At 32.5% G+C, this 17,097-nt stretch overlaps 2 protein-coding genes across 51 annotated transcripts in view; one reads left to right on the forward strand and one right to left on the reverse strand.

The window, feature by feature from the left end:
* Positions 1-2,931: 2,931 nt before the first annotated feature.
* LOC139490798 (small ribosomal subunit protein mS35-like) lies at positions 2,932-14,914 on the reverse strand. Its single transcript, XM_071277841.1, has 9 exons — positions 14,763-14,914; positions 12,911-12,996; positions 11,778-11,897; positions 10,858-10,978; positions 9,704-9,840; positions 8,435-8,544; positions 7,257-7,326; positions 5,105-5,227; positions 2,932-3,140 (listed from the first exon to the last, which is right to left on the reverse strand). Exons 1-9 carry the CDS (start codon positions 14,863-14,865, stop codon positions 2,952-2,954), a joined length of 1,059 nt encoding a protein of 352 aa, XP_071133942.1. The 5' UTR covers positions 14,866-14,914; the 3' UTR covers positions 2,932-2,951.
* A 5-nt stretch (positions 14,915-14,919) lies between these two features.
* The window catches only part of LOC139490791 (protein phosphatase 1 regulatory subunit 12A-like), an 80,316-nt gene continuing 78,138 nt past the window's right edge, over positions 14,920-17,097 (forward strand). For 42 of the 50 annotated variants that reach the window (XM_071277778.1, XM_071277795.1, XM_071277781.1 and 39 more), the window contains exon 1: positions 14,930-15,192. In XM_071277778.1, coding sequence (XP_071133879.1) covers positions 14,950-15,192 — 243 coding nt within the window. In that variant the 5' untranslated portion in view covers positions 14,930-14,949. Of the gene's footprint in view, positions 15,193-17,097 lie in introns of all 50 variants that reach the window. The other 8 variants (XM_071277797.1, XM_071277803.1, XM_071277800.1 and 5 more) reach the window with 2 other exon arrangements.

A 17,097-nucleotide genomic window follows, 5' to 3' on the forward strand; every position in this document is an offset into this window, starting at 1 on the left:
GATTCTTTTATATATTTACCGCTACATTGACAACAACACTTAAGTAAACTGCATCTTTTATTGTCGACATGTTTCGCCGATTAGATCGGCTTCATCAGGACAAAGTATATATAGAATAACCATACATTGTCTCGAAATATCAATGTTATTTGTACGAGGCTTAGAAACAGGTAAAAGCGAGGCTGTGCCGAGCATTTTTACCTGTTTCGAGCCGAGTACAAATAACCGATTGATATTTCGAGACAATGTATGGTTATTCTTTATATGCTGCAGCTCTTAAAACTGTTCTAAATGAAATATTTAGGGTAAAAAACATCATTTTTAAATTTGAAGCGGACGACGTAAAATTCCGCGAACCTGTATGTTTTATTGACGTCATAAATAAAACTCTACGGAAACGCATTGTCAACGTCATAAACAAGGTGATATACGGTCAATGACTGTATATGACATATAAATATACAGTCAACGCATTTTGACTGCTCAAATAGCACAGCTGCAGTATATACAAAATTAGAACCCCTGAAGTACAAAAAAACGGTATCATGTATGTGACGTCATAATTGTCCATTGTTGACGTTGCTATGGGATACTCTATATCATTATGTAATGTTGAACAGAAAATGAATCAAACATAGTACATTACATAATGATATAGAGTATCCCATAGCAACGTCAACAATGGACAATTATGACGTCACATACATGATACCGTTTTTTTGTACTTCAGGGGTTCTAATTTTATTTATCCTTTGATATTCCATCTGAACCCCTGCATCCGCCTATACCACACAGCGCCGACCCCACGGCCATCTCCGCTATACCGAGCAAGAACGAAGAATTCCAAGAAGCCAACAAACAACTGATACCATCAATTACTGCAAAGAAACCACCAAACAAAAGGAAACTTATATGAAGAACAAACAGAGGACTACATTCCTACAACAGGACGGCCAATATATCAAGATTTATATGTACCATCATTCTGTGCCATCAGAAAATTAAATGTAAAATTATTTTAGTGTGAAACCTTAAAAAGGATCTTTCAAAAGTCAATGGAGATGACACAAAACAGCCAAGATAGATTTCCAGTACTATTTTAAACCTGCAGCAAATTAAAGTTAAAAGAAGTAAGATACAAAGAACATAAATCCTTCCCACCACCATTTCCAGTTCAACCAACATTGCCAAGAAATTCTGCGACAGTAAACCACTTTACGGCATTCCCGGCGCGATTGGAAGTAGTACCTCCGGCCAAAGGGAACCCAGTCGAAGTGGTAGGGGTGTGCCCTATTAGTGTTGTCCAAATTAGGAAGAAACTTTATAAAACTGTACACTGACATTGTACTTACATACATGTTACACAAATTTAATTTCTATTTAAAAACACATTTTATTTATACACTTAGGGAGCTACCATTTGATTTTTATGGGGGGGCTAGGATGAAAAATTTTGTCCTGCATTTTTTTTAGTTGTAATCTCTGTCCTGCCTTTTTATTTTTCACTCTATTCGGTCCTGCTTTTTTTTTTTTAGTTTATCCTGACTTTTTTTACATAAATTGTCATCCTGACTTTTTTTTTTGCAGTTGTCTCATCCTGCCTTTTTTTTTACTCAAAACTCCTGTCCTGCCTATTTTTTTCAAATTTCATCCTAGCCCCCCCATAAAAATCAAATGGTAGCTCCCTTACCATTATAATAGTTTACAACCATTTTAAAGTTAAAGACAATTCCGAAAAATTATAGATTAACTCTAAATTTAGTAACTTCATTTGCATTATACTATGTTTGATTCATTTTCTGTTCAACATTACATAATGATAGAGTATCCCATAGCAACGTCAACAATGGACAATTATGACGTCACATACATGATACCGTTTTTTTGTACTTCAGGGGTTCTAATTTTGTATACTTTGTCCTGATGAAGCCGATCTAAACCAAAAATAATGCTTATTTGGGCCCCTTTTTGGCCCCTAATTCATAAACTGTTGTGACCTCAACTCCAAAAAATCAATCCCAACCTTCCTTTTGTGGTCATAAACCTTGTGTTTAAATTTCATTGATTTCTATTTACTTATACTAAAGTTAATGTGCGAAAACCAAGAATAATGCTTATTTGGGCCCTGTTTTGGCCCTTAATTCCTAAACTGTTGGAACCAAAACTCCCAAAGACAATCCCAACCGTCCTTTTGTGGTCATAAACCTTGTGTCAAAATTTCATAGATTTCTATTCACTTTTAAAAACTAAAGTTATAGTGCGAAAACCAAGAAAATGCTTATTTGGGCCCTTTTTGGCCCTTAATTCCTAAAATGTTGGGACCATAACTCCAAAAATCAATCCCAACCTTCCTTTGGTGGTCATAAACCTTGTGTTAAAATTTCATTGATTTCTATTCACTTTTACCAAAGTTAGAGTGCGAAAACTTAAAGTATTCGGACGACATCGATGCAAGACGACGCAGGACGACGACGACGCCAACGTGATAGCAATGTACGACCAAAAAATTAAAATTTTTGCAGTCGTATAATAAAAACTGAGACAGGCTTTGTACTAAAACATTACACAGAGCCCATTTGCAAAAATGCTAGTTCACAGTCCACAGGAAAACATATCTACAAAATCTGACCAGTTATTCTTACTCCAAGCCGACTAGTATTTCCTCTTGCCTCAAAAAAGCAGGTTTGCACAATAGAGAAGCAGCAAATACCAATTTTTAAGGTTTTTGTATTGACCAGGCTTGGGATCATCTCTTAAAAACAGTTTTCACTAGAGAAGTGAGGAGGTTCAACAATAACTAAAATAACAATATATTTTTTTTTTGGTTTCTCACATCTCTTTGATTAATTTCTTATGATAATCTAAAGTTTTAAAATATTTTTACTCTGTGATTTGGACAGTGAGAAAATTAATGTCTCTCTAACAACCATGAAATATTGATATCTTTATTTTTAATGGACTTCAAATTTTGGTAAATTCATCAATTCTAGAACCGAGTTTTTATAATTTTCAATGTTTGTCTCTGTTTCTCCTTGGTTCACTAGGTTTAAGACAGTAGATTTGTATGTTTTGTATTTTTCATCAATTTCACTGTCCAACTGTTTTAACTTCTCTTGATCTTCTTCTGTTAAATTCTCATTCTATAAAGGAAAGAAAGAGATAAAAATCCAGCAATACAATTATATGGAAAATAATCAAATAGCTTATACAATACAATGATTAGATAAATGTCTTCTTATAAAAATCAGGCAAAAGAACTTAAAATAAAAAATAAATAACTTTACTTTTTGTAATGTAAGACCACTGGTAAGTATATTTCCTTCAGTTTCTTTCAATTATTTTGGTTTTTTTTCTCCTTTTTGAAAGCTGATTATGGAAAGAATAAAGATTTTATGGACAAATTAAAATGCAATAAAATGAAAAATTTGACTGCATTATTGTTAAGTTTATCCTTAACTACCTCGTGTGCTGCTGAAAAGACATCAAATGTGAGTTTACCATTGTAACCAACCAAAAAAAATTATGAGGTTAGACAATTTTTCCACTTTCACATTTTAGTCATAAAACAAGAATGTGTCCCCAGTACACGGATGCCCCACTCGCACTATCATTTTCTATGTTCAGTGGACCGTGAAATTGGGGTAAAAACTCTTATTTGGCCTTAAAATTATAAAGATCATATCACAAGGAACATGTGTACTAAGTTTCAAGTTGATAGGACTTCAACTTCATACGGACGGACAGACGGACGAACAGACACACAGACAAGAAAACATAATGCTCCTCTACTATAGTAGGTGGGGCATAAAAATGGCATGAGGAGTACATACTTTGCTCTATTCTTAACCTTACAGAAAACAGAAAAAGGAGGCTGATCAGTAGAAGACAGGAAAGTCGTGCATCAGATGAAGGAAGAAAGGCAAAGTGAACAGAAGATAATCACACAGAGGCGTATTTAGAGGGGGCCCAAACCCCCCCTTTTCTTGGAAAAATTTCGTTGTTTATATAGGGAATCAATGAAGCATGACAGGAGTGGTTCCCCTCTTAGGCAGTGAGTGGGTCCCCACTTATGAAAATTTCTGGATCTGCCACTGTCACAATTTGTAAAAGAGTAATACAGACGATTCAAATTATAATACAAACTTATATAATGTCATTTATGCATTTGTATGAAATGACATCTGTCAGTACATTGAGCAAAAGGATGCATATCTTAATAAATACACTTCTATATCACAGCTAATTAGAATATTTGATACATGAAAAAATTAATACATTTCTGTAAGTAGGACTGAATTAATAGAGAATATTATATTGCTTTATCAGTATCAAACTGAGGCACAATTATTTAAATGTTATTTTCTACCATTTTATATAGTATCATGACCAGTAACTCCATGCATATAAATATGTCTTGTTAGACTGATAAGCTCTGTCTAAATTTTATACCAGAACAGTGAGTAGCAAGACCCTACTTGCAAATATAAAATAACACTATTTTTCCTAAGCTATCTGCAGAGGTGGTATTAAAGCTTTTTTAAGTTTGGGCCAGACGAACAATAAGACTGAATAATCTACTGGTCCGGCTCTAAATCTACTGGTCCTGCAAAAATTACATTCATTTGTGTTGTTGTGAAGGAGTCAGAAGAACATTAACCCGCGATATTAATTAACTTGATCAATTGTAATACTTAGTACCCCCAGTACCGTGTAATTGATTTCGCTGGTAATTTGTTTTTATAAACAAACCAGATTGCGTTGCATTCAGAGATTTTTATCGACAAATTGCTACTGGTCCATCGGACCACCAGCTGACAAAATCTACTGGTCTCAGACCACCAGACCAGTGCTAATTTCGACTCCTGTCTATCTGTATAACAAATACTATTTTTGTTTACTTCCTCCCCTTTGGAACAGTAAATAGTTTTTTGAAGTTTTCTTAGCATCAATATTCTATAAATCTATCAAAATAGCAGGTAAATAATTGCCATTGAATTGAATATGTGAGATACACAATGTGGTGACCTCTAATAACAACTTCATTTTTATACAGAAGTTCTGATCTTAAAAGCTGTTACATGTACTAGTAAAAGCTATGGCATACCTTTATATTTATGTTATTGGTAGCTGCTAACATCTTCACAAGGTTCTTCCTGGATGAAGACAATTTCCATGGAATTTTAGACATATCCTCTAATGTTATTTCATCTTCCCACGCTTCTTTAACCTGAAATTTACAAATGATATTTTTCTAAAATTTTCATTCATACATTTACATCAAATTCCACTGATGAAAGTTGGAATATTTGAAAAGATAAGCATAGGAAAAGCATTTAATAACAAAATAATAAAAAAGAAAAAGAAAAAAAATGTAGGTTGAATTTAGCTTTTTGACTGTATTCTGAATGAAGGATTATATTTAATGCATTTACTTTTTTACTTTTCCTCTTCATAGAGCCAAAAGATACCTTTGTAATTTTTTCTACTGACTACTTTTTTGTAGGATCCAATTTTCATGGATCTGAAAAAATTGGGTTTTCAATGATATTTGATTTCATGGTTTTTCTTAAGTCTGCTTACAAACCTAACGAAAAACTTTAATGAAAATGTAAATTTGTGGTCCACTTTTTCTAATAAAATAATTTAAAAAGTAGGTATCTCATGAAAAATAATGAATGCCCAGTATTGATTGGTCATGTTGCAGACAAAGCTCTTTTGTAAAATATTATATGATTGTATAAATAAACCAATTTTTCAAGACGTTTCGGCCATTGGCCTTCTTCAGTTCTTTATTTCTCCTCTCAACTACATGGCTGACATTACATTTGTATTTCCTTTTCAATCATTTTTTATTATATGACAGTAAATGTCTCAGACTTATTGATTTCACAATGACAATGAGGAAGATATTCTTTCATCAACTTCTAATAATCAGGCTTAAATTAAAATATTGTTTGTTTGCCCTTTACCGACCGACCCTTTAAATTCATTCTGCCTGAAAATCTTTTATTTGTATTTACCAGCAAGATTTTATTTTTACTATTTTTTTGTTCCTACCAAAAATCTTATATTTGTATTACCCGCTCAAAACTTTTTTACCGGGATCCTCGGTTTTTAATCTTTCCCGTATAAGGTCTAGTCCGTTTGGTATCACTTGAGCGTTTGACATGAACACTTGCATTTAGAGTTCCAAAGCATTTTTTGAAATCGATGTTGAAAGCTTTGAAATCATGATATGACGATCGTTACTCTGTGTCTTTTTACTTGAAGAGCAGGGTTCATTCAAAAAAAGTTTGTCCAATACAAAATTATCAACATGTGTACAAAATATTTTGTAAACTGATGTTGTATCCTATCAGGAACATTGTTAGATATACTGTTCCCAGATCCTATGAAGGGATGGCCTTCAAAGACCGTAGATCAGGATGATTATGTTAACGATGCCTTCCACCAGCATTGACATATTATTTATATCTGACATAAACCAAAGGTCTGTAAAGTGGACAATATTTGGCAGTAAAATCGCCAAGTTTTTACATACAGATCATTTATAAATGCGATGTAAAATATGTGACATTGAGTTTCAAGTCTTGTAGCATTTTTATTGGAAACACAGACACACGAAAATTTAATCACTCTAGGGATATTTTTCTACTAATAATGTATGTCGGCCCAGACGTATTTTACCAGGATAAAGTTATCTCTTACAGAAAACCTGTAGCTCAAGGTAAGCGTACAAGGTACGTAGTACAGAATATTAGAGTAAGTTAAAACTCGTAAAAGTTCCAGGCATATAAACGTTGAAAATATGCCCCATAGCCCTATATTTTGATATTTGAAAACAAAATAGTAGTGCATATGAATTAACTTCACATTCTACATATTTTTTTTCAAAACTTCCTGGGACTATTATACTAATAGTCCCAGAAACTTATTAGCAAAAGCATACTTAAACAAAAGCAATACAAACAGAAATGACATGATGCAGATTTTGTTTCTATAAAATAAAACATTATACCTACCTGCCTACCCATGACAAAAAATGTATCGAGCTAACTTATTTTTTGGGAAGAAAAATAAAATATTTTACTTACCTACCTACCCTGTTTCAAAACATAGGTTCCGAAAAGGGCAAACAAACAATATTTTAATTTAGGCCTAACATATATTTATGTGAAATTTTTTTGCTTTTTCTGATCATTCTATGTATGATTATTGTTGGATGTTGTATGTCTTATGTAATTTATACAGCTTACCAATGATTCATGATATAATACTGTGATTAGATACATTATATAGTCAAAGTTCTGTGCTTTTAGTGGACACCTGAAATTGAAATACATATCAATTGTTAATAGACAACAGGAAAATTAAGTGGTCTTAGATTTAGAAACAAATGAATCTTTTTTATATTTATTCTTTCAATTAATTTTATATATTCTCAACGCCTACATTTTTTTCAAATTAATTTTGAGATATTATCTTATGTAATGTTTTGCTAAACTTTAGAACAGTTATCTTATGTTTTATTTCCATTTTTCTTATATTTTTCATACAAATAGTCTTTTTTTAAAACCTTATTTCATTTTTATAAATATATACAAATATACAAGTACAATTCCTTGATATATTTTTTTATAAAACAGTTAAGAAAACCAATTGATATTGTGAGCTTGTGCTCAGTAATTTTAAATACTCCCTTCTCTCTTTGCATATAGAACAAATAGTATGGAGATAGACATAAGAAAGTAACAATAGCTATGATCCCTAGTTGTTGAAACATGTTAGTATCAAGAAGGTTTTAAATCAATAACAAATCTGAAGATGTGTGACACGATATAAATCATCAATATAAGGCTTCTAACCTAATATACAGTAAATAAGCACTGTTTTGTAGTTGCATGAAAATATGCAACATATACGTATTGAGGAATAGTGGACATATCCGTCCATCGTGTTTTTGTTAGAGATGTATTTCTATTTGTATCCATCTGATGAGTTAATCCTTTTTCAACTGATTTTTATAGTTCGTTCTAATGTTGTACTGTTAAAATTTTCCAAGGTTCGGGGAGATTGGGATCCCGCTAACATGTTTAACCCTGCCACATTCTGTATGAATGTGCCTGTCCCAAGTCAGGAGCCTGTAATTCAATGGTGGTTGTTTGTTGATGTGTTACATATTTGTTTTTCGTTCATTTTTTGTACATGAATGGGGCCATTAGTTTTCTAGTTTGAATTGTTGTTCATTTGTCATTTTAGGGCCTTTTATAGCTTACTATGCAGTATTGGCTTTGCTGTACCGTGACCTATAGTTGTTAATTTCTGTCATTTGGTCTCTTGTGAAGAGTTGTCTAATTGGCATTCATACCACATATTCTTTTTTTATAAAGGTATATCATGTTGGAGAGGGGTGTAGGAAAAGACAATATCAAACCTATCAGATGTAAGAGTAACTTCATTGTTGACACTGTCATAACGATCTCCAACTAAATGAAGAAACTTCCTTTTGGCTGCTTTGGTTAACTTCAAATTTCCTACATTAAACTGAAACAAAACACAAAAATGTTCCATTAAATTCATATTTCATGTAAACTTTAACTTGTCATAACAAGTACACTGTTCAGCCATGTTAATAATACATCAGACTGACTACATAAAGATATATTTAATTCTTACAATGTTAGAATATGCCTCACTTTGTATCATTCATTTAAAGATTTTTGAGAAAAAAATGTCACCAGCTTTGTAAATTAGTTTGCTCTAAATCATTTTGATGTCATTTTGAGAAAACTGAAGTATAAAAAAGACAAATAATTTATGTCTATTAAATGGCCTAGTTGCATATTTTTGATGTTACCATATATTTTGCTCTTTTATCTTTTATCATGGATGTCAAAACTTTTTCTACATTAAACATGACAAAAACTGTGGATAAATTTGTGATCATGGAAATATTTTGTAACTTGTACATTTATTTGATGTGAATACTAACTAAAATCAAAGGGAGATAACTCAGACTACTTATGATACATCTTTTAATTTTTTTTTATAAATTTGTATATTTTATGTTTGAGTCTTGGGGTTTTCCTTTTACAATAGTTATATTATTTATATGTTCAAATTGGTTAAAGTAAATGTATAACAGGTTTTTGTTCTCGATATAAATATATCAGTTATATATGCATGTGAAATACCTTGTAGGTAAAAAAGTTGGGGGTTCAGTCATACAATATAAATATATTAATGTGGTTGTCAGTTTATCAAAGTTGCAAACAGAAACTGCAGTAGTCAGTCAGTTTGCCTTTTATTGTCACAAATCAATGTATGATAATAATATTTAGTTTAGTTTTAGTTCATTAATGTGTATTGGACATTTTGTGAAATGAAAAATTTGAATATTGTTGTTTAATCATATCTTTGATTATTATAATATTAAATATTGTTTGCAAAAAGAAAAAGAAGCTACTGATTTTAACTAAATTTATACCTAGATTTTTGTTATTTATTAATAGCAACAATTTTAGTACAGAAATGCTTTAAATAAGAACAAGCTCTTAGATTCCTTATGCAACTTTAACTGTGATACACCTAGGTATAGAATTTTGTATGGTGTTACATCCACTATAACAATGCCAGAACTAGGACCCTTAAAAGTCTTTATTAACTGTGACATTCCTTGCTCTAAAGTATCATATCTAATTACCTTAACTGTGACATTCCTAGCTCTAGGATCCCTGATATTATTACTTGCAAAACAGTAGTCATTTGTTTGAGATTCTAATGGAAAAAGCCTGTTAATCTCATTTCCTTCTAGACCCTCTGGCCAAGGTGTACATAATTCTGGAATGGAAAAGTGTATTTTTTGTCAAAGCTACATAACTGGTTGTTTTGATTGAAAGGACCATCTATGCTTTCAACTTATAGATTTATCAGATGTGTCAATTCTTCATTTCACTCATATCTTTTATATCTAATTTTGTTGCTAGTTATTTTCACTTATAACTTTTATATTTTATTTTGTTGCAAGCTGGCATTATTGTGGATAAGGACGCAATTAACAGTATTGTCTACAATGTATTATACATTTTGAAATAACTGTATGTTTGATGATGTTTTACAAGATTTAATAAAAATGGTGTATCATATAGAGACAAAGTTTTTGATGCATGATTGATTGATTGTTGGTTGCTTAACGTCCAGTGGCAAATATTTCATGCATATTCAGGACAAGAACAAGTTCACAATAAATACAATAGGTAGGTCTTGTCTTCACAGAGGCCATTTGGGATGATGGTTGGAGAAATTTGGACTGCCACTGGAAAACGAGTGCATTTTGGATAGGGACAGAAATTTTGCCTTGCAACAGGCCACCTACAGACCCTCAAAGAGTTGTTGCAATGGTTCTTAACGTGCAAAGAGCGTGGCACTCTCCCTACACAAGACATCAGATATAACGTCCCCATTCTGACCGGACGTGACTGCGAACTTAATACACCCCGCACAGTCAAAGGACGCCCCACTTCAGCAAGCGTTTTTCTGCCGGTCGGGAGAAGACCAAGTGACCATATTTCTATTCCCCAGTCACCCTTGGGTGTTCTTGATGCATGAAAGAAAGAGTACATGGATTAAATCAAAATCAGCAAGTCAGAGACAAACTCTATCATGAATAGTACAAAGAAATCAAATTTTTAGATATTGCATATTCATTTATATATATATGTATCTTTACTTAAAATGGTGAGTCCAAAAAGATTTTGATGAGTCCAGGATGCATGTAATTTTAGACAGAATACATCTTTTCATATTTTTAGTGGATTAAACTTGGGTGTTTCTGTCATTCCTTTGATCTATTCCTACCTTTCAAAGCTTGACACTGTTTTTTTATGTGGATAGGTGTTAAATGTAGAAAATTAGGTATCTTCATCAACTCCAAGTTTCCATACTTCTCAGGTATCATACCTTCATTCTCAGCTAAATTCTGTAAATATTTGGTTAATAGAATTCATAGTAGGTATTCACTTGCATGCAACTGTTGTATGTATATACATGCTAAAAATCCTTAAAACCAACAAATTTAATACCCATGCATTGGTATACCTCCCCTTATTTTTATTTTACAGTGATTGTATTCATATTTTTCATGTTGGGGTCTTTTATAGCTGACCATATGGTATACAAATCATGATGGCTGTATAGATGATATGGTTAAGAGAATATAATGACAAATAATACAAAAATGTATGTTATGTCCCACGTCTTTCTGTTTTGTTGTAGGCTTCATAAAAAACGATAAAACTGGGACAGAAATAAGCAAAAATATCACTCTCTATCTTCTGGGTTAGGATGCACTAAACATCTTTTTTTTTACACTGAATTCTCAGTAATCTATAATATTAAACGAGAAGACCTCATTTTGTGTGTCGCTTCTCTTCCTTCCACAATAAATTAATCATCATGCCTCTGTGTTCTATAGGTACCTTACATAGTAGAATTTGTCAACTATTCTTATGACTTTTCAGTTTGGGTTATTTTATTAGAAAAAAAACGATAATTTTGATACCTTTTCTGAAATTCTCCAGATATAAAATCTTTTTCAAATATTCTCCCTACAACAGTTTACATACTTTCAACCAAGCGCTAAATGCCCGCTATTTCGCGGGTGTGTTCAAGTGATATATGAAGTACAATGTACAGATTTTATCTAGTCTATAATGGAAGACATATAATACATATAAATGTATATATATATATATATACATGTATAATGTTACACTTACTTTAACATGTCCCTGTCTGACAGGAAAGGGAACAACAGACCATTTGAATGAGTGAGCTGTTGGCCATACATTTGTCCAGTCCTGGTCAACTTTCATTTTTAGGTGCCTGGGTGGTTGTCTCTGCAAAATAATAAACAACTATAACTGAGGGACACATATGTGCATAGAGTAAATTGAAACTTAGAAATGTGCGTTGTTTTTTTAATTGATATTAAAAATCAAATGTTGATGTTTTTTTGTTTACATCTGAGAAGTAGGGTTTGCTTTCAAAAACCAACTCACCATTTATTCATTTAAAAAAAAACCAGTTTAACTGTTATGCTAATGACGGAATTACAACTATTCGTTAATATTTTTTCTTTTTGTGATTTTCCTTACATTATATATAAATGGAGGCTAATAAGTAGCATACATGCTAGAAAGACTATATCATGGTAGTTTTTTCTGGTTACATGTTGGTCTTTTTTATGCTTTTTCCTTCCTGTTCTTGGTTGTGTTTTTTTCGATAATGAAATGAAATTCAGAATTTTTCTATATTTTCCCATAGAGTACATTAATGAACCATGTAGAATTAGACTTTAAAAGGAGTATTGGTAATTGTTATAATGGTAGCAATGTTTGATTATATCTATAACATATTCAAGTTGAAAAGTTTGTTATTATTGTCTGAGCGTCAGTTGTTCTATTTACAAAAAAAAATAATAGTAAAATTGCTTGTAAGCCATGCACATTTCAAAATAACTTAAAATAAATCTTCATTGTAATATTTTTTTGTGAAAAGATTCAAAAGAGTCACATGACACCAAGTATCTTAAGACAGAGACATTCTGACTATGAACCTGTTTGTTTAGAGTTTTTGTTTTTTGGTGTTTATTAAACACCACTTTTAAGCATCGCTTTTTGGCCATTTCATGGCGGCCAGTTTTTATTGGTTGAAGAATCTGGAGTGCCCTGAGAAAACCATAACCTTCGATAGGAAAACTGTCGAGTGCATCTGCACGAGCAAGGTTCTAACTCACAACCTCAGTGTTGACTGGCTAGTCATTACAGTAGCTATTTCGACCACTCAGCCACATAGGTCCCTCACTGTGAACCTGATACAGGTATATAATATATAGAAACAATTCACATACTACTCGTTGAAATCTGGTCCTTTGTATTCTCTCTTTAATCTCATGAACACCAACAATCTTCAGCTGTCTAAAGTTTTCTTTCTGTCCTGAAAATAAATTTAATAGATAATAAATTTTATTCATTGTAATTTTGAAACCAACAAATATTGGGGCTAATCATTCTCTTAACCAGTTCTAATAAAGTTTCACTAATCAAAATTGCTAACAATCTTTGACTATCATGACTTTAAGAGGGTATTTCCAAATCTAATATCTGACTGTAATAATCTGTAAACTACTATTGCCTCTAAGGCCAAACAAAAAAGTATGTGTGTTTACTGTTACATGTTGAAAACAAGAATGTGTCCAAAGTACATGGATGCCCCACTTACACTATAATTTTCTATGTTCAGTGAACCGTGAAATTCGGGTCAAAAATCTAATTTGGCAATTATAAAGATCATATCATCTGAGAGAACATGTGTAATAAGTTTCAAGTTGATTGGACTTTATCTTCATCAAAAACTACCTTGACCAAACACTTTAACCTGAAGCGGGACAGACAGATGGACAGACGAACGAACGGACCCGCAGACCAGAAAACATAATGCCCCTCTACTATCACCTTACTTAAAAACAAAATTTTAAATGGAATTTTATGATTTTATTTACTAAGGTAGATATTTATTTGAAAATATTAAAAAAAAGACATATCCATCTCAAAATTGGCGAATAAAACATGGGAATTTTTTTTGATAAATTGCTTGTTTTTGAGCTATGATTGGCTTCATTGTTTTACATTTGTCTTTATTTTGTTCCTTTTCTCTTGTTTGTCTATACAGCTTTTTAGTTTGATTATCATTTAGATTTTTCAATCATAGATTAATACTTAAAGGGAAAATATCTAAATATATATGCATGAACCAGGACGAACAAATACTGATATCTCTATTTAGGCAATGTGTTTAAACTAAAATTTCCCAAAACTGAAAAAGGAGCAGATAATTTCTTTAATCATCCCTACGCCTGTATCACCCTGCTCAATCCCTCCATAATTTTCGTACATGTATAACTGCTTTGAAATTGAGACAACAGCAGGCATTATCAGCAAGGTCACAATGACTAGAAGTTAATATCAGTGACGTCACAATGTGTTAGGAGACATTATCAGGTTTTTCTTTTGTTAAGCATAAAACTGTCTTAGGGAGGGGGGAAAAGACCCCTTATAGATCAATAAACAGATTTAAAAATAAATCAAGTTTTCTTTCTATAGATAAAGTTATTTATCAGCCACTCAACACAATGTGAAGCTTTTCAGTTCGTTAGCTGTGCTCACACACAAAAAGAGATCACATTGTGGATCATGGCAGATATTTTACAATATCAATGAGGGAGGGGGGATGGAGGGGTCCGGATCCCTAAATCCCCAGCTTAAAAACATGAAATCTTGAGGTCCCGAATTTAAAGAAATTTAAGTCCTGACATTTGAAAAAGAATTCCCAGATCCTGAAGGGATCAATCCCAAAGTCCCGAGCTTAATAACACCTGATTCCAGATCCTGAAATGATCAATTCCGAAATCATGAGCTTAAACACACCCGATCCAGGAGTCCTGATAAAAGTCTAAAGACCATCCCCCCTCATCTATGACTCAATGCGTAGCAAAAACCAGATAATCTATACATTATTTTTTTATTTATGCTTTTACATTACAAATGTGCTTCAGAACCACATCGAGTAGAGGCTGTCTTACAGAATTGATTATGAATAGAAATTGAAATAACAATTTTTTGTATTTGTCTTTGAAAATCTTCACATAATTTTTTGAATTCAGTCTGAATAGGAACTTATAATATTAGAAATTGAACTGCAACCTTGTTCCTGTACTTTCTCTGCACTAGATGAATACTGCAATCTGGAACAAGCGACGTAAAATCTTGAACAAAACGCATGTTTCTTTACTGTGAGACTTGTCATGTTTGAGGCTACTGCACACCCCCCTTTTCCATAAACGAGAAATGACGTGAACTTCCGCGATTTGCAATTTGTGTTGCAGCTGTCATGGCGGACGAATCTCTCAGTGCCCTAAATAGACGATTTAATCAATTAAAACGTTGGGAAGAATCTGAGACAAATAAAGCTTCACATTTACCAAAGGAGAAACCTCGAAAAGTTAAATTTCAAGATGGATGTGTGTTCCTAGCTGCTTGTTCAAGCGGTGACCGTGATGAAGTTTTGCAACTTCTGAAAAAGGGTGCCGACATAAACACTTCGAATATTGATGGTCTTACAGCCCTACACCAGGTAAATGACACTCTGAAAGATCTGCCTACTGCCATAACAAATGTCCCTCTTGTTTATAAGACTTGATATATGTAGGCACAGTTGTTTCTGAAGCAGATTTCTAAACAGAGCAACAGGGTCATAAAAAAGTCATTCACTAAATGATCCTCCTTTTATGGGTAAAGTGAATATCAGAACAAAAGTCAAAGCGAATGGCATATTTAAGAAGAAGACTGTTATAATGCATCAGAAATCGATGTAACAGCACTCAAAGCAAACTTTACTAGATCATTGACATTAAAAAAAGATGTATCTGATTTACCAAATAAGAATATATACCTTATTATCGATATATAAAAATCTGCCCTGCTCGAGCCGAGATTCTGTCCCGCTTGAACTTTTGACATTATACAACAAATACTTTTCTATTGTTGCGTGAGATATTTTCTAATATGACGTAAAAAAATTACGGGAACTTTTGTGATATATACAGTGATGGCGGACAAATAGCGATAAGGTGTATAGTCTCTAGAGGTGGATAGGAATACACCTTATTGTTATTTAGTTATCTGTGTCGGTTGACCCTAGAATCTTCCCTGATTCAAATATTATTGTCATTTAACAATCACTTTTCCATTGTGGCGTCAGATATTTTCTGTTATCATGGTTATGAAGTCAAAATTTTACAGGAAACTTTGCAATTGTGATATCCAGTAATGGTAGACAAATAGAAATAAGGTTTATGCTCTTTACTGGCAGGTGTGAAACTGTCATATTTGGCCACTGTTAATGTCAAATTGGTAAATATTTTACTGTGATTTGTTACCATTATCCTTATTGAAATAATTATCGTTTCCATAATTTAAAAAAAAAAAATTATTGCGAATCATCAAAATCAGTCGATTTTTTGTCTTTAAAGAAAGTGTTTGTGTTATCCTCATGCCCAAATATTCTCATTTACGTCAGTTGGCAAGAATTTGTAACCATTAATCTTCATGAAGGTACCCCCATTATGACCCTCATACAATGTATACATGTAGGTTACTTTCAAATTTAAGCTCTGTTCCAGAAATTTACAGTCACATGTACATTGTGTATGTCATTGCATCACAGTAAGAACTGAGCAAAGGGTGAGGTCAATCAGTGTAATTGGTCTTCTGGCTAATAATTTAACACTTTTGGATAATCAGCTGAATATGATCTGCCTCTGAATCATGTTCTGGCCTCATGCTACAAGCACTTTTAATAATGTCCCCAAATGATGGAAATTTTGCTTGTTTGAACTGAAGTGATGGTTGACAAACTTGCAAGTCAGACATGTACATAATGTACGTACATTTATAGTCTACATGTATGAGAAAACTTCAACAGTATAAAAAGTGCTTCCAATATAAATTATTATTGATGAAATGGTTAAATATTACCTGGTTCTTTTAACATGTATCTTTTGATTGAGTTAATATTGCTCTGTCTGACAAAAAAAGCCCTTACCCAGGTTAACAGAAACTTAATTTCGGAAAAATGAATTTAACAGAAAAATAATAATGTGAAGCAGGTTACTTCCCTTGTTCAGCTGTAGAACTATTTCATCTCTATGAAAAGAGAACAATCACAAAATGTATCTGTTTAAAGGATGTTTGCTCCTCTTGTTATTGAATTTTTGTCAGTCATTCAGAATCCTCTTGTTTTAGAATTTAGAAATTATAAATGGTATGTTTACTTCCAATATACTTGAACTGAAACTTGATTATGAAGCTGGAAAATCATATTAACTTACACATAATTACATTTACCTATTTACTTCTCACAATTGCTGTGCAGCAAATCGGTCATTATAACAGTACCCCTCCTAGCAAGGGAACTTACTCATTATTCATTTGTTATTCCAAAATTAGATTAAAAGTTTTCAGAAAGTCCATGTTAGCT

This window comes from Mytilus edulis, chromosome 10 (assembly GCF_963676685.1).
Source record: "Mytilus edulis chromosome 10, xbMytEdul2.2, whole genome shotgun sequence".
Classification (NCBI taxonomy): Eukaryota; Metazoa; Mollusca; class Bivalvia; order Mytilida; family Mytilidae; genus Mytilus; species Mytilus edulis.